The following is a 21,300-nucleotide window of genomic DNA, read 5'->3' as shown; positions in this document are numbered from 1 at the left end:
CACAGACTGTAAAGAAGGCGAAGTGTTAAAGAACTGATGCCTTCGAACTGTGGTGCTGGAGAAGACCCCTGAGAGTCCCTCAGACAGCAAGGAGATCGAACCAATCAATCTTAAGGGAAATCAACACTGAATACTTGTTGGAAGGACTGATGCTGAAGCTGAAACTCCAGTATTTTGGTCATCTGATGCTAACAGCCGACTCATTGGAAAAGTCACTGATGCTGGGAAAGATTGAGGGCAGAAGGAGAGAGGGCATCAGAGGATGAGATGGCTGGATGGTATCACCGATGCAATGGACACGAACTTGAGAAAACTTCAGGAGATACTGAGTGACAGAGAGGCCTGGCATGCTGCCGTCCATGGGGTAGCAGAGTCAGAAACAACTGCTCGACTGAACAACAGCAGCAAAACGTCACACAGACCACCCCCTACACACACACAGCCCAGTAAGTAGTCAGGATCAGCCCTTCAGAGCCAGAGATGTGCAGCTGTTTTACGCTGATGAAACTGAAGCTAGTCCAAGGTCACGGGAGTTCAGTATCCACCAGGGGCCAAACCTTGGGTGTTAATTCCCTCAGGAAGAGGGGTCACCCCCCGCCCCTCCCCTGCAATAAGCTAAGAAAATTCAGCTCACTCCCTGCTTCCCTTCAACCTTTTTACTTCGTCCTCAGCATCCCCTGTGACTTCATGACCTCCTTGGGAGGAGTGTGTGTATGTGTGTGTGTGCGCGTGTGCACGTACCCGTGCATGAGCACAGTCACTCAGTCGTGTCTGACTCTTTGCGAACCCATGGACTGTAGTCTACCAGGCCACCCTGTCCATGAAATTTTCCAGGCAAGAATACTAGAGTGGGTTGCCATTTCCTACTCCAAGGGATCTTCCCAACCCAGGGATCGAACCCATGTCTCTCGTGTCTCCTGCAGTGGCAGGTAGATATTCTTTACCACTGCACCAGGATCTGCAATCTCAGTGAAATTATAGTACATACTTTGATTTGGCAATATAGAAAGTCAGTCTCTGTTCTGAATTCAGTGTCATGTTTTAAGACAACTGTCAAGAAGACAAAACAAATTTTTTTTTTCATAACCATTTTCTCACATTGCCCACCTGAGCATTCATGTTGGCCCCATCCAGGTAGACCTGGCCTCCGTGTAGGTGGATCAGGTCACACACGTCTCCAATGTTTTCTTCAAACACTCCATTGGTGGATGGGTATGTAATCATGATTGCTGCCAAGTTCTCCTTGTGTTTATCCACCTGAGACAGAAAAGTGGCAGAGGGAGCTAACGAGAGGAAGTGTTTCTTTCTTAACCAATTCCTCATTTTTTAAAAGGATTAAGGAAGATGAAGTCTTGGTCTTTTCGTTTCTCAAACTGTCTCAATGTAGGATGACACTAATAGAAGGTCCATAGCCATTTCTGCCTTTATAAATCATTCTAAAGAAATAACAAGATTCCTTTAGACTAAGTCTCCATGGTCAAGACCAAAAAACTGTTCAGAAGATTTCTGGATATTTTGGGCTGAATTCTCTAAAGTGGTTTTCCTTTGGTTCAAATCATCTCAATAATTATTTCAGATTTTTTCTGGTTCCAGACAAGTCAATTCTCATAGTTCATCTTGCTATGCTCATCTTGCCAAATCCATCCTATCCACTTTCCCTCCCATTCTATTGAGATTCGAATTCCCACTAGGAATGTTCTGCTCCGATTTAAAAAACAAACAAACATCATTTTTCTTTTGACAGAAGGCAAGCATATATGAAAGACATGTTCCTATTTTTTTGACCAGCAAGTCAGAGAAGAGGCCCACGTGAAAACAAAACAAACAAACAAAAATTTTAAATCATATCCTATATTGGAGAGACTTAATAATTACACTTTTTGACCCAGAATATTTATTGGTAAAAACTTTATGGGGCAATGGGAGGTGGGGAGGTGGATGTGAGAGATTAAAAAATGCTTGTTTTTATCTTCCTTTTGAAGGTTGTTACATGAACTTCTCAGTCTCCATGCCTAATAACCCCAACAAAATCACATTGCCATTCAAGTGATTTCCTTTCCTCTTAAGATGCAGCCTACAGTCCACCAGTGGAAAGCAGATACGGTTGCTAGGCAACATCTTCCTGAAGGTTGGGAGGTTGGGAGTTTGGGAGTGGGGGTTGGTGTTGCAGGAAGGAGGATGGAATGTTGCCTGAAATTCAGCAAGTAATGGCTGGGACCATCACAAACATCTGCAAAATCTACATTTCTGTTTTAATCCCCAACACAAAGATTGAGAATACCTATGACTTCCAGGATCATAGGTTTGTTCACGGGGGAAGGAGAGGAAGATTGGGCAGGAAGAAGCAGGCAGATTCTGCAAGGACTAGTCTTACTACCACCATGAATAATTCATTCAGTTTCTTACACACGCACATATTAGAGGACGGAATTTCAGTTTAAAGGACCTTCTCCTTGTTAAAGAAGGAAGAGGTGAAAGAAACTATGGTCACTTTTACTCTGGACCAAAAATGTGACTCTTGCTTTTATTTTTCTTATAGAGATGGCTAGGTTTTCTGATTTTATGCCATTTTCCCTAGACCCATTCGGAGAAGAACTGCAGTCTTTTAATGAGGATGCAAAAGAAGATAACGTTGACCTAAACCATCCCTGATCCTTGCCACTTCTTTCCAACCCAGACCTCCCCCATCTGGTAAGCGGAAGTTGAGTACCATAGCCTTGAGGTGAGCTGCATCGATGTTTCCGTATTTATCCACCTCCACAGGCTGAATCCTCATGCCTGCCATGTGGGCACTTGCAGGATTGGTCCCATGCGCAGATTTTGGAATGAGGCAAACCTTACGAACGAAAGGAAGGAAAGAGAGAAATCACCAGGCTGTTCATAATGGCAGAAAAGTCCTACGAAATGCTTGGAGCATAAATACATAGGTGTCATATACTCTATTTAAACTGACCGGTGGTGCCTTAATATCTGCTACAACTTCATGATTACTGTATTGAAAAACAGTGTCCAACAGAGGAGTTGACACCTGGATCCCCAAATACTGTTCCCGAAAGACTTTCAGAATATTAATACTCTCCTTCCTTATCCCAGTAACACCAAAACAAGCCTAGGCTTATTCTAACCTTGCCTCAGCAATAATATGTAGAAAGCACCTTACAAGAACATGAGATTAGAAATTAAACTCTAGGACTCAAATGCACACATCACAGCTCCAGTGCTCTGCTTGGCTCTGCTGGGACCCAGGAGAGATAATGGTAGACATTATCCCAAGGCCTCCCAGTGACAATACACCAGTGATGTCATCATTATTGGATGCTTACTCTGTGCAATAGATTCTCTGCTTACATGAGAATAGCCAAGCACAAATGCCCATCAGTTTCTGCCCTGTGCTCACACAAGGCATTCACTGAGAAGGTTGGCATCTGTATAAATAAATGTCTAGAGGGACTTCTCTGGTGGTCCAGTGTTTAAGAGTCCATAATTCCAATGCAGGGGATGTGGGTTGGATCCCTGGTTGGGGAACTAAGATCCCACATGCTGTGCAACACAACCAGATCAAAAAAATTAAATAAATAAATAAAAGGACCCTTTAGACAGGGACTGCTGCTGCTGCTGCTGCTGCTGCTGCTAAGTCGCTTCAGTCGTGTCCGACTCTGTGCGACCCCGTAGACGGCAGCCCACCAGGCTCCCCGTCCCTGGGATTCTCCAGGCAACAACACTGGAGTGGGTTGCCATTTCCTTCTCCAATGCATAAAAGTGAAAAGTGAAAGTGAAGTCACTCAGTCGTGTCGGACTCTTAGCAACCCCATGGACTGCAGCCCACCAGGCCCCTCCGTCCATGGGATTTTCCAGGCAAGAGTACTGGAGTGGGGTGCCATTGCCTTCTCTGAGACATGGACTACATCATGTCAAATAAGACTCCTTGGCTGGGAGGAAACATTTCTTGCTTTGTCAGGAGACTACTCCTCTCTTTCTAAAGGGATCTTGGTGTTGCCAGTATAATTAGGGAAATGAAAGTTCTCAACAAAAAAAAAAGTCTAGTGCCCACAGGTGCCAAAGGAACTCAGAATGAGGGGGTGCCACCTCAAGTTGAAGAGATCAAGAAAGAGTATTTCAAGAGCTTAAAGATGTGTTGAATTTTTATGGAAAATGGCTGGTGGGCATAATACTAAAATTCCCAGGTTTAAATCATTTTCATTTCCTGCCCCCAAATCATGTGAGCAGAGGTGAAGACACATGCTCTGTGTGATCTGATGATGCCACACTACAGGAAAGGGCGCCCTGCAGTTCCCTCCAACAGCGGTAAGGAGAAACAACGTCGACCCTGAAAACAATTCTGTTTTTGTTTTTAATTCCAGAACCAATACTGTCACCCTGTGAAGAAAAACGGATGGGCATTATAAAAATGGGCTTATGAAGGGGAAATTTAACTTAACAGCTGTTTCCTCAAAAACAGCAAAGCCATCTATTTAAGCAAAATGCATGTGACCCAAAGAGAACTATCAACAGAGGCAAAGATGAAATGACTTTGTTCTTCTTCTGTGGACAGTTAGCGCTTCTTTGAATGGTGACCCCATGAACTGCAGCACACCAGGCATCCCTGTCTTTCACTGTCTCCCAGAATTTGCTCAAACTTATGTCCATTGAGTCAGTGATACCATCCAATCATCTCATCCTCTTTTGCCCCCTTCTCCTCCTGCCCTTAATCTTTCCCAGCATCAGGGTCTTTTCTAGTAAGTTGGCTTCTTCGCATCAGGTGGTCAAAGTATTAGAGTTTCAGCTTCAATATCATTCCTTCCAATGAATATTCAGGGTTTATTTCCTTTAGGATTAACTGATTTGACCTCCTTGCTGTCCAGGGAACTCTCAAGAGTCTTCTCCAGCACCACAGTTTGAAAGCATCAATTCTTTAGCGCTTGGTCTTCTTTATGGTACAATTCTCACATCTGCACATGACTAGTGGAAAAACCATAGCTTTGACTATACAGACCTTTGTTGGCAAAATGTTGTCTCTGCTTTTTAATACTCTGTCTAGGGATATAAGGATTATCAGGAAGAAAATGTCTCAGTCATTTTTTCAATGATTTGTTGCTGTTAGACATTTGTGATTTTCTATGTGGATCCTCACTTTAAAATTTGTGGTACTGAAGGGACTTTCAATACCTAAGTTCTAGGACAATGTCCTAGGTTCTAGGACAGAACCTAGATTTGATATTTTAGCCAACACTAACTCTCTTTGGTTCATTTATGCCAATTTAGGTGGATTCTGTGTTTTTCTAACTCCCTAGTGTGCCTGGCATAGACCCAACATAGCTCATTTTCAAAAGACTTGCTGCATGAGTGAAGGATTAAGGAGAAGAAATCCTTTGCAAGGGAAATCAATTTCTTACCACTGGTCAAATCCAAAATCCAAAGGCCACTACTTTGCCCAGGCAACTGAGAAAAGAAAAATACATACAGGTTTTGGGGGAGGTTTTGGTGGTGCTTTTTTAGTTTGTTTGGGTCAATGTATGCCCTTTGTATAGGAAATTCAATCACTGATCAGCAAACCTGAATTAGTATTTGACTAACAAATGAGTAATAATTATAAAGTGCTTAGGATAGTGCCTGGCACATGGAATTTTTACATAAGTGTTTGTTAAATAATTTGTAGTCTCCCAAATTAAACTGGTAAATCAAGAATTTGGCCATTGCATTTTAGGAACCTCTGAAATTTAACCTAAGAGCAAATGTGAAAATAACTTCCAAAACAGTTTGAAATAAAAAAAATCATCAGGAATCCAGGAGGTTCCATAGCATATGACTTCCCCACACATTTTTTTTTTGCAAAACAGCATATATTTTACTAGTTTCTGTGATAGTCTATTATATGGGAGCAGCTGTCTTAGACATCTCTGATACAGAAAAATCCTCCATGATTATTTGAATAATAAATCATTTTCTTCTTCTCTAACTAAAAAGTCAGGTTAAATTAAAATCTTTAGGATGCCAACATTTCCAAACTTGAGGGTTCTGTTTCTACAAGCTCAATGACTGGGTAGTCGTCCCTGCCTCCCTCACCCACCCTCAAAATGCAGCATCCCACTCCTCTCTGTCCTTCAGTGGAATAACCTCTCCTAACACTTCAGTGATAGCAGTGTGAACAGTGGAGCCAGGAGAAGCATCACACACAAGGGGACTGAGATAGAAGGGAGGACTGGAAAAAACAAAGAAGGAAAAAGAGCTAAAAAGAATCCATGTGTCATAGAAGAACTCTGTTGTTGCTGTTGTTTAGTCACACAGTAGTGTCCAACTCTTTTGTGATCCATGGACTTTAGACCGACAGGCTCCGCTGTCCATGGGATTTCCCAGGCAAGAATACTGGAGTGGGTTCCCATTTCTTTCTCAGGGGATCTAACCAACCCAGGGGTCGAACCTAGGTCTCCTGCATTGGCAGGTGGATTCTTTACCTCTGAGCCACTGGGAAACCTAGGAGAACTCTGCCCAGGCCCAGTCTCTCATCCTTTTTTTGTGACCTTTCTGGTTTGGCCCCCAGCTCCTGGACACTGGACTACCCTGGTGGCTCAGGCAGTAAAGTGTCTGCCTACAATGCAGGAAACTCGGTTTCAATCCCTGGGTGGGGAAGATCCCCTGGAGAAGGAAATGGCAACCCACTCCAGTACTCTTGCCTGGAGAATCCCATGGACGGAGGAGCCTGGTGGGCTACAGTCCATGGGGTCGCAAAGAGTCGTACATGACTGAGCGACTTCACTTTCACTTTCCTGGACATTAACAAACAGTTCCTGGGGTCAGCCTGGAGAACTAGGAACCAGTGCAGGATGGGAAGCGTCACAGAGTAGACAGAACCTGTATTTTAGCTGGCCTTTTCTAGCTGGTCACAGGCCTTCCACAAGCACCACAGTGTGGATCCCAGCAGCTTCCCCATAAAGCAGGAACAACATGGACATGGTAACACAGAATGAATGGCTCCCTCTCCCGGAGTCCCAGAAACTTCATGGTTAAAGAGCATGAATAACAAAGAGTTCCAGGGGCTACTCAGTACAAGGAAGCCACAGAGGAAAAATAGAAAAGGCAACTCTAAATGTCAGTCATCTGGCAGCCTCTCATTGGATAACCAGAATCCCAACATCTCCTTTCTGACTCTATGAAAGCACTGACATTTTGAGGTCCAAAGAACAACTTTAATTCCAAAATCCTTCCTTAGAAAATCGAAGAATTCAAACCCAAGTGAAAAAAAAATAAAAAGTTGAGATATCAAGAAGGTGGGAGAAAAAAGTTTTTCCTCCCATTTTGTGAAAGTAAAATAGTATTTAAATTCTTCCCTGCAAAATCCAGGTAACTAGCCATAAATAATCTTCCATCTTTAATAAAACTAGGAATGGACTAAGACCCTACTTTTGTGTGCAGCCAGAAGGACTCCAGCCCCCTTTTCTCTAAACTTCCCGGGCTGGGCAGATGCTTGTGACTTGCTCCTGATTCCTACCCACTAATGCCATCTCCACAGCTCATGAAGTTCAAGGTCAGCGTGGCCACCACCAGGAACACAGGCCTCCTTTGGCCGCAATCTGAAGCCTGTGTTGTTAGGTCATCGGCTAAGGGCACTGCCTCAGGATTAGTGGAGGTCTGTGGTGCCCATTAGCACCTGCTGGTCCCACAAGGGCCTCCAAAAGCAGTTTGGACCCTGGAGACTAGACTCTAACTCACAGCAAACGATGAAACAGAACCGTGAACTCTGCTCCATGTCTTCTTTTGTTGTTGAGAGCTGAGAATCACTAATAAGGAATTTATTTATTCAACAAATATTTTTTGAGCATACATAGGGCAAGAACTGTGCTCAGGCACAGTAGGAGTTATAGAAGAATGAAAACTTGGTCTCTGCCCTCTGTCCAGGCCTGGGGCCAGGGCTGAGCCAAGGAGGGAGACTTGGAATGGCAACATTCCTTCCCCTTACACCCTTTGCTCCCTGGGGGCAGCAGTTCTGCAGCCAACTGGCTAACTTTTACAGACTGGGTTTAAGAAGACTTTTATCTCAAAATGTTTTTCCTCAAAATGGTCCAGTGAAACGTCTTAGAGGCAAGGATCGTAATAGCCACTCCATAGACATTTGTTTCTTGATTATGTGTTTCCCCAACTTCTTCCAAGAAGACTTGGAGGGAGTGTCCCTCAGAACAAAAGGGACCCTAAAGTTGAACCCACTGACCTCCCCGCACCCCACTCCAGTGGTAAGCACGTGGTTGATGCTCACCGTTCTGTGTGTCTCTCCTTTCGCATCTAAGTAGGCTCGGATAGAGGCCAGCCCGGCGTATTCCCCCTGGGCTCCGCTGCAAAGACACGAAGAAAAGGGTCAGAGCTTTATGCCTCTCTGCCTTCATGTACTCATTCAGTATTCATCAGGTATGGGCTGTATGTTCACCAACATGTGACACAAAGTCCCTCCTAGAAAACAGTAAGCTCGCCTAGGACCCCTGCGTGAGCCTAAAGCCTTGAACAACCAGAACAACACCTGGTCTGTGCACTATAGCTCACCCATTCCTACTCAGAGATGGGATTTCAACTCTCACTCAGGACCATACATCTAAAAAAAATCATTTTCATTATGGAAAGTTCCAAAACTGTGCAAAAGTAGAGAGAAGAATGTAAGGGACCACCACATTGTGCCTATTACCCAGCTTTAAAAATTAAAAGATCATGGTCAATCTTGTTTCTACCTACATCCCTCACTAACCCTCTCACTCTGAACTAGATTATTGTGAAGCAAAACTCAAGCATCATATCATTTCATCAATTCAAACTTCAATATGTATCTTTCAAAGATAAGAATTATTTTTTAAAATATAATTGCAATTATGACACCTAAAATGAGGAACAATAATTTCTTAATATCACTAAATATTTAGTCAATGATCCGATTATACGGCAAAGGAATAGTACATTGAGTACAATTAATTGAGTGTAATTGAGTGTGGTACCATTCCCGACAGACTCGGGTCAGCTTTCCTAAGCCCCACATACTCACGGCAGCTAGAGGCTGGCCATACCCATCTCAGCAGTCCTTGAAGGCACCACTTTTAGAGCACACTTAATGACTAACATTCCAGGGAGGGGTGCTGAGTCAATCATAAACTGTTACTTAATGTTCTCAGTACTCTCTGCAGGAAGGAAAGGAAGTGAGTAATAGGTTTTTTAATCCCATTCAAAATGCATGTTTCCTCCATTTCAAAAAATTACACCATCTTTTGACTCTGTGGAAGGCCCAGTGGTTTTGGCACCCATCCCTCCTGGTCACCCCGTAATAATGAGATCATACTCTAAAAAAGAATAAGCTTAAGAATAAACTAGATAAATTGTTTAATTTCTAAATGAAAAGCTAAGCTTGAGCCCTAGAAAACATTTTTTGAGAAAATGGTGGGATAGAACCAGCTGAATTTGAAATATCTGCAAACTAGTATAGGGACATTGATGGCTCGGTGTCAGGAGATGGCAGAATTGACGATTTAGGGCTCAGCATGAGAAGAGGACAGAGCAGAGGAAAACATCTGGAGGTGCAAGGCTTGGAGTCTGGCTGAGGAATAAAGCAAAGTGGTGAATCCACAGTGTGGGTGCCACAGAGCAACAGAAGAGACTAGATGAGCTAAGGAATAATGATAAGTGTAAGCTGCTCCAGAATTAAGCACTTCCTATTTGCCAGGCACTATGGTGCACAGACAAAACACAGGTAAATGAGAACCATTATTGCTGTCACCACGAAGCATTTTATAATTTTTTTTTTTGGCCTCAGGAAATGTATAGACTAGTATTATGCATGGAGCAGCTCTGCAATAAATGTTTAGTCAATCTGTTCAAAACTGAGTTCTTCTTCAGTCCAGACAACATTAATGTCATCATTTCGCCCATGGAAAAGGACTTCAACAAATGGACTTTGTCTCTACTCAATACTCTGTAATGAAATATTTGGAAAAAGAATTTTTTTAAAAAGTGGATATATTTACATGTATAACTGATTCACTTTGATGTATAGTGGAAACTAACACATTGTAAATGAACTATACTCCAATAAAAATTTAAAAATGGATTTTGTATTTCCTTCTGTGTTTTTCTCATGACTTCTACTCATCTTGTGTTGGAAGATCAATCAAAGAAGGAAAGAAGAGACTGGAGCTAGGAGCCAGTAATCTAAGAGAAAGGCAGTATGCCAAAGACTTGATCAGAAATGCTGGATGTTTTCTGGCTTAGATACTCTTAAAATCAGTCATGTTCCAAAAAAGTGCAAAGATATATTCTAAATCCTACATAAGGATTATTCCTGGGGTACTATGAAAATAAAGGGAATTATTAGTGCCACCTGTTGGTGAAAAAGCATTATGAACAGTATCTGCTTATCTGCATAACCCAGACTGAGAACTCATCAGAAAAGTACTACATGTGGAAGGGCAGCTAGGATAGTGGTTTTCTGACACCTATTCAAAACCAAGGGATTATACTGCATAGCACAGGGGACTCGATTCAATACTCTGTAATGGCCCAAATAGGAAAAGAATCTTAAGGGTGACCCACTTTGCTATAAACCCAAAACTAACACAACATTGTAAATCTACTATAAAATAAAAATTAAATTTCTGCATGGTTTTTAAACTTATGAAAAAGTTAACATAGAACCCATTTTGCATGACTGCAGAATATGCTACAATTCATGACTTAGGGTGAATCCTAGAAGTCACCCAAATTCAAGCTGAATTATACTATTCATGAACTGAGAAAACAGTAGCATGTTTTATTTATAATAGTCAAAGTGGGATGTTGTATTGATACAAATCAAAAGGTATTAAAAATGTGCTCTAGAGAAAATGATCATGTTATGTATGGATCATAACTGAAAATTTAGGTGCTTATAATTTCAGGTTTATACATTTTTTAAATTATTCTTGTTTTAATTTTCTCTAGATATCCTTTAGAAAATCATTAAATAGGTTAACACACCATTGTAGCTCACACACCAATGGCCACATTTAATGTGCAGTTTCAGAGAAGTTTTCTTTTAAGCTGTCTATTAGTCAGTGGGCCTATTTTATTTGTAACAACATCTGAAATTCTTAAGTTTTCTACACGATGTCCCTAAAAAATATTACATTTAAAAAGACATTTTTGTGAAAAAGATTTTTTGAGTGATAAACTGTAAATTTAAATATGAAGTGAATTCCTTCCCATCTATAATATCTAACACCTAGCCCATTGCAAAAACGGAAACATTTGGAAGCTAAAATATGCATCATTATCCAATGAAACCAAGATTTTTGTAGATATAAGATTATTCTAAAATTTATATGTAAAGACAAAGCAACTGAAATAGCATTCTGGAAAAGAAAAAAGAGCAATCAGTCCTGCTTCTAATGTCAAAGCTCTCCTTGACCTGATGTCCCTTTTCAAGTAGTTAGACAACAAGCTCCTCTGGATCTTAGTCTACATCTGTCACATGGGGATAATGCCACCCAATTTACAGATGAATTTAAAATTAGTATTATAAAAGTAATACATTCTGATTTTTTAAAAACTTCATCAATGAGAAAAGGGATGAAGCTTAAGGTAAAAAAAAAAAAAAAAAAGCCCCTAATTCTTACCAGTTTTACTCCCTCAAAAGAAGCACTATTCCTAATTTCTTGTGATACATAATGTTTTTTGTTTGTTTTTTACTGAAGGATAGTTGCGTTATAGAATTTTGTTTTCTGTCAAACCTCAACATGAATCAGCCATAGGTACACATATATCCCCTCCCTTTTGGACCTCCCTCCCATTTCCCTCCCCATCCCACCCCTCTAGGTTGCTACAGAGCCCCTGTTTGAGTTTCCTGAGTCATACAGCAAATTCCCACTGGCTATCTATTTTACATATGGTAATTAAGTTTCCACATTACTCTTTTCATACATCTCACCCTCTCCTCCCCTCTCCCCATGTCCATAAGTCTATTTTCTATGTCTGTTTCTCTATTGCTGCCCGGTAAAATTCTTCAGTACTACTTTTCTAGATTCTGTATATGTGCGTTAGAATACGATATTTATCTGTCTTTCTGACTCACTTCACTCTGTATAATACGTTCTAGGTTCATCCATCTCATCAAAACTGACTCAAGTGTGTTTCTTTTTATGACTGAGAAATATTCCATTGTGCATATGTACCACAACTTCTTTATTCATTCATTCATTTGTCGATGGACATCTAGGTTGTTGTAATGGGCATCTAGCACTATTGTAAATAGTGCTGCAATGAACAGTGGGATACACGTGCCTTTTCCAGCCCTGGTTTCCTCAGGGTATATGCCTAGGAGTGGGATTGCTGGGTCATATCATATGGTGGTTTTATCCTTAGTTTTTTAAGGAATCTCCATACCATCTTCCATAGTGGCTGTGTCAATTTATATTCCCATCAACAGTGCAAGAGAGTGTCCTTTTCTCGATACCCTCTCCAGCATTGTTTGTAGACTTTTTGATGATGGCCATTCTGATCGGTGTGAGGTGATATCTAATTGTAGTTTTGATTTGCATTTCTCTAATACTGAGCGATATTGAGCATCTTTTCATGTGTTCGTTAGCCATCTGTATGTCTTCTTTGGAGAAATGTCTGTTTAGGTCTTTTTCCTGCTTTTTGATTGGGTTGTTGTTTTTCTGGTATTGAGTTGTATGAATTGCTTGTATATTTTGGAAATTAATCCTTTGTCAGTTGCTTCATTTGCTATTATTTTCTTCCATTCTGAGGGTTGTCTTTTCACTTTGCTTATAGTTTCCTTTGCTGTGCAAAAGCTTTTAAATTTAATCAGGTCCCACTTGTTTACTTTTGTTTTTATTTCCATTACTCTAGGAGGTGAGTTATAGAGGATCTTGCTTTGATTTATGTCACTGAGTGTTTTGCCTATGTTTTCCTCTAAGAGTTTTATAGTTTCTGGTCTCACATTTAGGTCTTTAATCCATTGAGTTTATCTTTGTGTGTGTTGTTAGGAAGTGTTCTAATTTCATTACATGTAGCTGTCCAGTTTCCCCAGCACCATTTACTGAAGAGGCTGTCTTTGTCCCATTGTATATTCTTGCCTCCTTTATCAAAAATAAGGTACTCATAGGTGCATGGGTTTATTTCTGGGCTTTCTATATTGTTCCATTCGTCTGTATTTCTCTTTCTGTGCCAGCACCATATTGTCTTGATGACTGTAGCTTTGTAGTATAATCTGAAGTCAGGAAGATTAATTCCTCCAGCTCCATCCTTCTTTCTCAAGACTGCTTTGGCTATTCAGGGTCTGATCACAGCTTCAATTTCAGTGCTTGTGACTGGGTTGTCCATAATTTCTATTTCTTCCTGGTTCAGTCTTGGAAGGTTGAACTTTTCTAAGAATCTGTCCATTTCTTCCAGGTTATCTGTTTTATTGCCATATAGTTGTTCATAACGGTCTCTTATAATCCTTTGTATTTCTGCACTGTCTGTTGTAACCTCTCCTTTTTCATTTCTACTTTTGTTGATTTGATTCTACTCTCTTTTGTCCTTGATGAGTCTGGCTAAAGGTTTGTCAATTTTGTTTATCTTCTCAAAGAACCAGCTTTTAGTTTTATAAATCTTTACCATTGTTTCTTTCATTTCTTTTTCATTTATTTCTGCTCAGATATTTATGATTTCTTTCCTTCTACTAATTTTGGGTTATTTCTGTTCTTCCTTTCCAGTTGTTTCAGGTGTAAAGTTAGGTTGTCTATTCGATATTTTTCTTATTTTTTGAGGTAGGATTGTATTGCTATAAACTTCCCTCTTAAAACTGCTTTTGCCGCATTCCATAGGTTTTGAGTTGTCATGTTTTCATTGTCATTTGTTTCTAGAAATTGTTTGATTTCCTTTTTGATTTCTTCAGTAACCTGTTGGTTATTTAGAAACATGTTGTTTAATCTCCATGTGTTTGTGTTTCTTACAGGTTTTTTTCCTTGTAGTTGAAGATGCTTGATATGATTTCAATTTTCTTAAATTTATTGAAGTTTGATTGTGACCCAAGATGTGGTCTATCCTGGAGAATGTTCCATATCCACTTGAGAAGAAAGCATATTCTTCTGCATTTGGATAGAATGTCCTGAAGATATCAGTGGCATCCATCTCATCTAATGTATCACTTAAGATTTGCATTTCCTCATAAATTTCCTGTTTTGATGAGCTGTTCATTGGTGTGAGTGGGGTGTCAAAGTCTCCTACTGTTATTGTGTTACTGTCAACTTCTCCTTTTATGTTTGTTAGTGTTTGTCTTATGTATTGAGGTTCTCCTATTTGGTTGCATAGATATTTACAATCGTTATGTCTTCCTCTTGGATTGATCCTTTGATCATTATGTAGTGTCCTTATCTCTTGTAATTTTCTATATTTTAAGGTTTATTTGTCTGATATAAGGATTGCTACTCCAGCTTTCTTTTGCTTCCAATTTGCATGGAATCTATTTTACCATCCTCTGACTTTCAGCCTGTATTTGTCTTTAGGTCTGAAGTGGGTTTCTTATAGACAGCATATATATGTCTTATTTTTTTTAATCCATTCAGCCAGTCTGTGTCTTTTGGTTGGAGCATTTAATCCATTTACATTTAAAGTAGTTATTGACATATATGCTCCTATTGCCATTTTCTTAATTGTTTGGGTTTGATTTTATAGATCTTTTTTCTTCTTTTGTATTTCTTCACTATATAAGTCCCTTAAACATTTGTGTAAAGCTGGTCTGGCGGTACTGAATTCTCCTTAACTTTTGCTTGTCTGAAAAGCTTTTGATTCCTCCATCAATTTTGAATGAGATCCTTGCCAGGTACAGTAATCTTAGTTATAGATTTTTCCCTTTCAGTACTTTAAATATATCCTGCCATTCCCTTCTGGCCTAAAGAGTTTCTGCTAAAAGATCGGCTGTTAAATGTGTGGGGTTTCCCTTGTATGTTACTTGTTGCTTCTCCCTTACTGTTTTTAATATTCTTTGTGTTTAGTCTTTGTTTGATTAGTATGTGTCTTGGCATGTTTCTCCTTGGGTTTATCCTGTATGGGACTCTTTGCCCCTCTTGGACTTGACTATTTCATTTTCCATGTTGGGGAAATTCTCAACTATAATGTCTTCAAAAATTTTCTCATACCCTTTTTTTTCTTCTTATTCTTCTGGGACCCCTATAATTCAAATCTTGGTACATTTGATATTGTCCCAGAGGTATCTGAGACTGTCCTCAGCTCTTTTCATTCTTTTTACTTTATTCTGTTCTTTAGAAGTTATGTCCACCATTTTATCTTCCAGCTCACTGATTCAATCTTCTACTTCAGATATTCTGGTATTGATTCCTTCTAGAGTATTTTTAATTTCAGCAACTGTGTTGTTTGTCTCTGTATGCTTATTCTTTAATTCTTCTAGGTCTTTGTTAATTGATTCTTGCATTGTCTCCATTTTGTTTTCCAGGTTTTTTTTTTTAAATCACTTTTACTATCATTATTCTGAATCCTTTTTCAGGTAGTTTGCCTATTTCTTCTTCATTTATTTGGACTTCTGTGTTTCTAGTTTGCTCTTTCATTTGTGTAGTATTTCTCTGCCTTTTCATTAATTTTTTAACTTATTGTGTTTGGGGTCTCCTTTTCCCAAGCTTCAAGGAAAGTTGAACTCTTTCCTTGAAGAAGGTTGAATTATTTCCTCCTTTTGGTTTCTGCCTTCCTGAGGTTGGTCCAGTGGTTTGTGTAAGCTTGGTATAAGGTGAGATTTGTGCTGAGTTTTTGTTTGTGTTTGTTTGTTTTTCCTCTGATGGACAAGGCTGAGTGAGGTGGCACTCCTGTCTGCTGATGATTGGGTTTGTATTTTTGTTTTGTTTGTTGTTTAGATGAGGCGTCACGCACAGGGTGCTACTGGTGGTTGGGTGATGCTGGGTCTTGTATTCAAGTGGTTTCTTTTGTGTGAGTCCTCACCATTTGGTACTTCCTAGGGTTAGTTCTCTGGTAGTCTAGGGTCTTGAAGTCAGTGCACCCACTCCAAAGGCTCAGGGCTTGATCTCTATTGCCTGCAGTTAGTTGTTGTGGTCTTGATAAGTTGATGAATGAAAAGAACCCGAGGTCTTGCAAGGTCCTCTTCAGGAGAACATTGAGAAGGACCAGAACCCTGTCCTGCCTGCATCTGAGGTCCACAGGAGTGGCCTTCTCGGAGGAACTGGACATTTCACAGGACCATGACTCTGCAAAAGGCTTGCAGAACCACACTGCGCTTGGGAGCCAGAGTATGAAGACCACATGAAGTGTCTTGTGACAAATAATGTTTTGATGTTCAACATTTTAATGCCAAACTATCCTCATTAAACCCTTCTTTACTTTAAAAATACCATCCTCAAGTAGTTAGGAATAAAAAAAAATGACCCAAGTGAAATGTTAGCTAAGAAACTGACATTATGGTAAAACTAATCACAGTAAAAGGATTAACAAAACAGCTACTGTGTCAAAATGATCTGAATCAGTACATGGCAACCTCAGAGGACCACTCTCAAGAAAACATGATAAAGTGAGAAAACATGGTAAACAGGCAGGATAAAGAGGATATGCTTCCATACCTCAGAAGGAATTCAATCAAACTCTCTGTTGCATAACTCAAATATTCCCAACAGTATCTAGGTCTCTGCTTCAAATACCTTTAAATAAAACCCCCTCAATATGTTCTTACCAATCTCTATCTAATTTGACATAAATTATAAATTCTATGCTTAACCTTTGAATTCTGGGCAAAAAACATCTGGATGGATCTAGCCAACCTAACCTTTCTGATATCTCAAGAGCACCTTAAAGCAGTGGTTTTCAAGCTCAACATCCCCAGATATCCCTGGGGGACTAGGGAGAAATATAAAGTCTTGGCTCACACCCCAAGTGTACTGAATCAGAATTCTAGGGGTTCAGCCAAATGCAAGAACCATCCCTCGAATGAACTGGTTCAAAATTGGGAAGGGAGTACATCAAGACTGTATATTGTCACCCTGCTTATTTAACTTCTATGCAGAGTACATCATGTGAAACACTGGGCTGGATGAAGCACAAACTGGAATCAAGATTGCCAGGAGAAGTATCAGTCACCTCAGATAATGCAGATGACACCATCCTTATGGCAGAAAGTAAAGAGGAACTAAAGAGCCTCTTGATGAAAGTGAAAGAGGAGAGTGAAAAAGTTGACTTAAAACTCAACATTCAAAAACTAGGATCATGGTATCTGGTCCCATCACTTCAGGGCAAATAAATAGAGAAAAAATGGAAACAGTGGCAGACTATTTTCTTGGGCTCCAAAGTTACTGGATGATGACTACAGCCACGAAATTAAAAGACACTTGCTCCTTGGAAGAAAAGCTATGACAAACCTAGACAGCATATTAAGTAGTAGAGACATCACTTTGCCAACAAATGTCTGTATAGCCAAAGCTATGGTTTTTCCAATAGTCATGTACGGAGAGAGAGTTGGACCCTAAAGAAGGCTGAGCATCAAAGAATTGATACTTTCAAACTGTGGTGCTAGAGAAGACTCTTGAGAGTCCCTTGGACTGCAACGAGATCAAATCAGTCAATCCTAAAGGAAATCAACCCTGAATATTCTTTGGAAGTACTGATGCTGAAACTGAAGTGTCAATACTTTGGTCACCTGATGTGAAGAGCCAATTCACTGGAAAAGACGCTGATGCTGGGAAAATACTGAGGGCAGGAAAAGAAGGGGGCATAAGAGGATGAGATGGTTGGATGGCATCATTGACTCAATAGACTTGGGTTTAAGCAAACTCCACGAGATAGTGAAGGACAGGGAAGCCTGGGGTGCTACAGCCCATGGAGTCACAAAGAGTCAGACACAACTAAATGACTGAAGAACTACAACAACCCCTCCAAAACCTTACAAACTGCAAAAAATCCAAATATACTCTTGAGAGTCAAGAAACTGGGGAGAAGAGATCCTTCTCATTGCTTTATATTTCCCCCAAGATGGCTCTTTTCATCCTTCATCTTCTTTCTCTTTCTAGCAGTCTGAGTATCTCCCTGGAATATCAGTCACTCATCAGAGAGGGTCTCTGATATCTGGCCTCCCAGAGCTCTCTGTAGGGCAGGGTTCTGAAGCTGCACTAGGCCCACTAGGAAAATGAAAGTAAAAGCTGCTCAGTCATCTCTGACTCTTCCCAACCCCATGGACTATACAGTCCATGGAATTCTCCAGGCCAGAATACTGGAGTGGGTAACCTTTCCCTTCTCCAGGGTATCTTCCCAATCCAGGGATCGAACCCAGGTCTTCCGCTCTGCAGGTGAATTCTTTACTAGCTGAACCACAAGGGAAGCCCTAGGCCCTCTAGGAAAGCAAGTCAGAAATGATCAATGACATGTCTGCTCAATGACACTGACCATGAACTTAGGAAAGAAGGGGAGGGAGATGGCCAATATCAAGTGTTTGATGCTCTTTGTTGTCCATGGTGGCTCAGATGGTAAAGAATCCGCCTGCAATGTGAGAGACCTGGGCTTGATCCCTGGTTGGGGAGATGCCCTGGAGGAGAAAATGGCAACCTACTCCAGTATTCTTGTCTGTAGAATCCCCATGGACAGAGAAGCCTGACAGGCTACAGTCCGGGGCGGGGGGCGGTGTCACAAAGAGTCGGACACAACTGTGTGACTAAGCACAGCATACAGTGATCTGCACACCACAGTCATGATCTTGTGATCATGACTTAGCCTTCAAAGGCCAGTTTTAAAGTTCACTCCACTGGAAGATATGAGTCATCTAACTAAACCTCCTTCTTTGGGGTTCCTCCAGGGCAACACACTTTCCAACCCAATAGTGTACATTAGAATCACCTAAGGGCTTTTTAAACACTCAGTGAGGCTGGGTACTGCCCCTGGAGGAGATTCCAATGTAGCTAGTTTACAGGTGGGGAGGACATGGCTCCCCACGTAATTCTAATATAAAGCCAGGACTGAAAGCCCTGCAGCCCTGTGGTTTTCACGGTGTGGTAGCCAAACCAGCACATCAGCACCATCCAGGATTATATTAGAAATATGAATTCTCAGGCCTCAATCCGGACTTATTAGATCAGAAACTGTGGTGGTGGGGCTGAGCAATTTCACAAGCCCTACAGGTGATTCTCATGTATAATCAAGTTGGAGAGTCATTGAGTGTGTCCTGTTCACATCTCGTTTAAGAACCTTACCAGGAGGAGATTCCAGGAAAGTAACTGCTAGTTCCATCTACACTCAAGATCACAGTTTGCAGTTTTTAAAGACAAAAACAACTTCCGCACTATTATAAGCCAAGTAAGTGAATAATAATTCCAGCTTGTCTTTCACTTTAGATATCCATGGAAGGTGTTAATTACTGTTTCTGTCTGCCTCAAATAGTACATCATAATTCTAACCTAGCAGTTCCCAGAGTATTTATTTGTGTGCTGCTGAGTGATTTTCAGAGTGTCACCGTGGTATGGGGAGCAAGCTGAAGCAAGCTGTCCTGGGCACAGTAGGAAATGGAAAGGTAATTAAATATTATTTGGTTATGTTCTCCACCAAGCTGGAAATACTCTCTAGGTTCATAGACTGAGCAAATAAATAAGAGAAATGGGAACAAGTTTCTTGACATTTGTGTTTTAAGTTCTTTAAACAACTTTGGGATCTAACTGTTGCAGGAAATAGACCAAGGGAAGGCTTGGCTACTCGAAGCAAAGATTTCATGCCACAGTTTATGGTTATAAAATCCTTCATCATCCACATTTATCAGCCATACCTCAATGAAATCTCAGTCAAATCAAGAAGGCAGTGTTCCTTGCTTGCTGTACAGGAGACAAAACTACACCTAGCTCTAGGGAGGAAGCCACATAACAGAGCTCTGGGGACCTGACATATTCCGGGTGCTAACCTTTCCTTTACGCTGCTGGTTTCCCCTCAGAAAAAAAAATACACTGAAGAGAAAGGCCATATGGCAGCCTCCATCCAGGCAGGAACTACTAGCGAAAGAGAGAATAAATGCCTTCTGTGAGCGTAACACCGGACTGCGCTGGATTGGAAGACATTATGAGGGCCCAGGAGTGGAGTCCAGCAGAGTCATCAGGAAAACATGCAGAAACACTCAGGTTTATGCCTGAAAATTGCAGTTCTCCTGCTTAGGCATTTTAGAACCGTAGAGTTGCACTTCGAGTCCACTTGATGTTAAATATTCCTCTATTCTACAGAGCTTGGCTCTTTTTCCCTTTGTTGCAAGCCTGCCTCATTTTGTTTGAGTACTGCATTGCTGCAAAGGAAGACAGGTGGTCTGCCTCAACCCCAGGGCAGGTTCCCCTGAGATCAGGAGCGCCAGAGTGAAAATGAATCTGTAAGCATCTTATTAAGAATTTAAGTGTTTTGCCATATGCATGTCCCCCACAATAAAAATAACATTTTTGAATTGTATTAAAAATATATATCATGATTTTTAAAAAAAATTTAGTAATATAAAATACCATAAAGACAAAAAGTAAATATCATTTGAAATTCTATCACCTTGAGATAATTATTTGGGTGTCCATCCTTTGATCCTCTTTCCATCTATGCCTCTGCATAGATCTGTAAAACAGTATGGCAGTCCCTCAAAAAATTAAACATAGAATTACCATATATCCAATAATTTCATGTCTGGGTATACATCCAAAAGAACTGCTAGGGCTCAAATAGGTATTTGTACATCAGTGTTCACAGCAGCATTATTCCCTATAACCAAGAGGTCCAAGCAACCCAAATGTTCACTGATGGGTGAATGGATAAACAAAATGTGGTATATGCATACAATGGAGTATTATTCGGCCTTTAAAAACGAGAGACATTCTGACATGCCACAACATTGTTGAACTTTGAAGATCTTATGCTAAATAAAATAAGCCAGATAGAAGGACAAATATTGTATGATTCATTCATATGATGCACCTAGAGTAGCCAAGTTAATAGTGACAGAAGGTAGAATCATGGTTGCTAGGGGCTGGGGTACGGGCTAAGTGAGGAAGTATTGCTTAATGGGTACAGAATTTTGATTTGGGAAGGTAAAGAAGTTCTGGAAATGGATGAAGTTCTGGAACTTGATGGTTTTACAATGATGTGAAGGTAATGAATGCCATTAAACTTGACAGTTAAAAAACAGGTAAAATAATAAATTATGCTCTGGATATTTCACCACAATGAAAAACTAAGGTAGAAAATATTTTAGGAAGTAGCAGCTGATGCTATTTCCTAAAAATTATGCCATACTTACCTTTTAAATATCATGCAGTAACAAAAACTGAAGGGAAACATATTCAGATTCTAAACTTT

General features: G+C 40.4%; 1 protein-coding gene across 2 annotated transcripts in view; it reads right to left on the bottom strand.

The window, feature by feature from the left end:
• GLDC (glycine decarboxylase) overlaps positions 1-21,300 on the bottom strand; it is an 88,358-nt gene that overhangs the window by 18,449 nt on the left and 48,609 nt on the right. The window contains exons 16-19 of one of the 2 annotated variants that reach the window (XM_024995534.2): positions 20,500-20,562; positions 8,249-8,324; positions 2,711-2,836; positions 1,108-1,257 (exon numbers count right to left, since the gene is read on the bottom strand). In XM_024995534.2, coding sequence (XP_024851302.1) covers positions 1,108-1,257; positions 2,711-2,836; positions 8,249-8,324; positions 20,500-20,562 — 415 coding nt within the window. The remainder of the gene's footprint in view (positions 1-1,107; positions 1,258-2,710; positions 2,837-8,248; positions 8,325-20,499; positions 20,563-21,300) is intronic. The other variant, NM_001192951.1, reaches the window with a different exon arrangement.

Source organism: Bos taurus, chromosome 8 (assembly GCF_002263795.3).
Source record: "Bos taurus isolate L1 Dominette 01449 registration number 42190680 breed Hereford chromosome 8, ARS-UCD2.0, whole genome shotgun sequence".
Taxonomy (NCBI): Eukaryota; Metazoa; Chordata; class Mammalia; order Artiodactyla; family Bovidae; genus Bos; species Bos taurus.
This window is presented reverse-complemented; position numbering and strand designations above follow the sequence as displayed.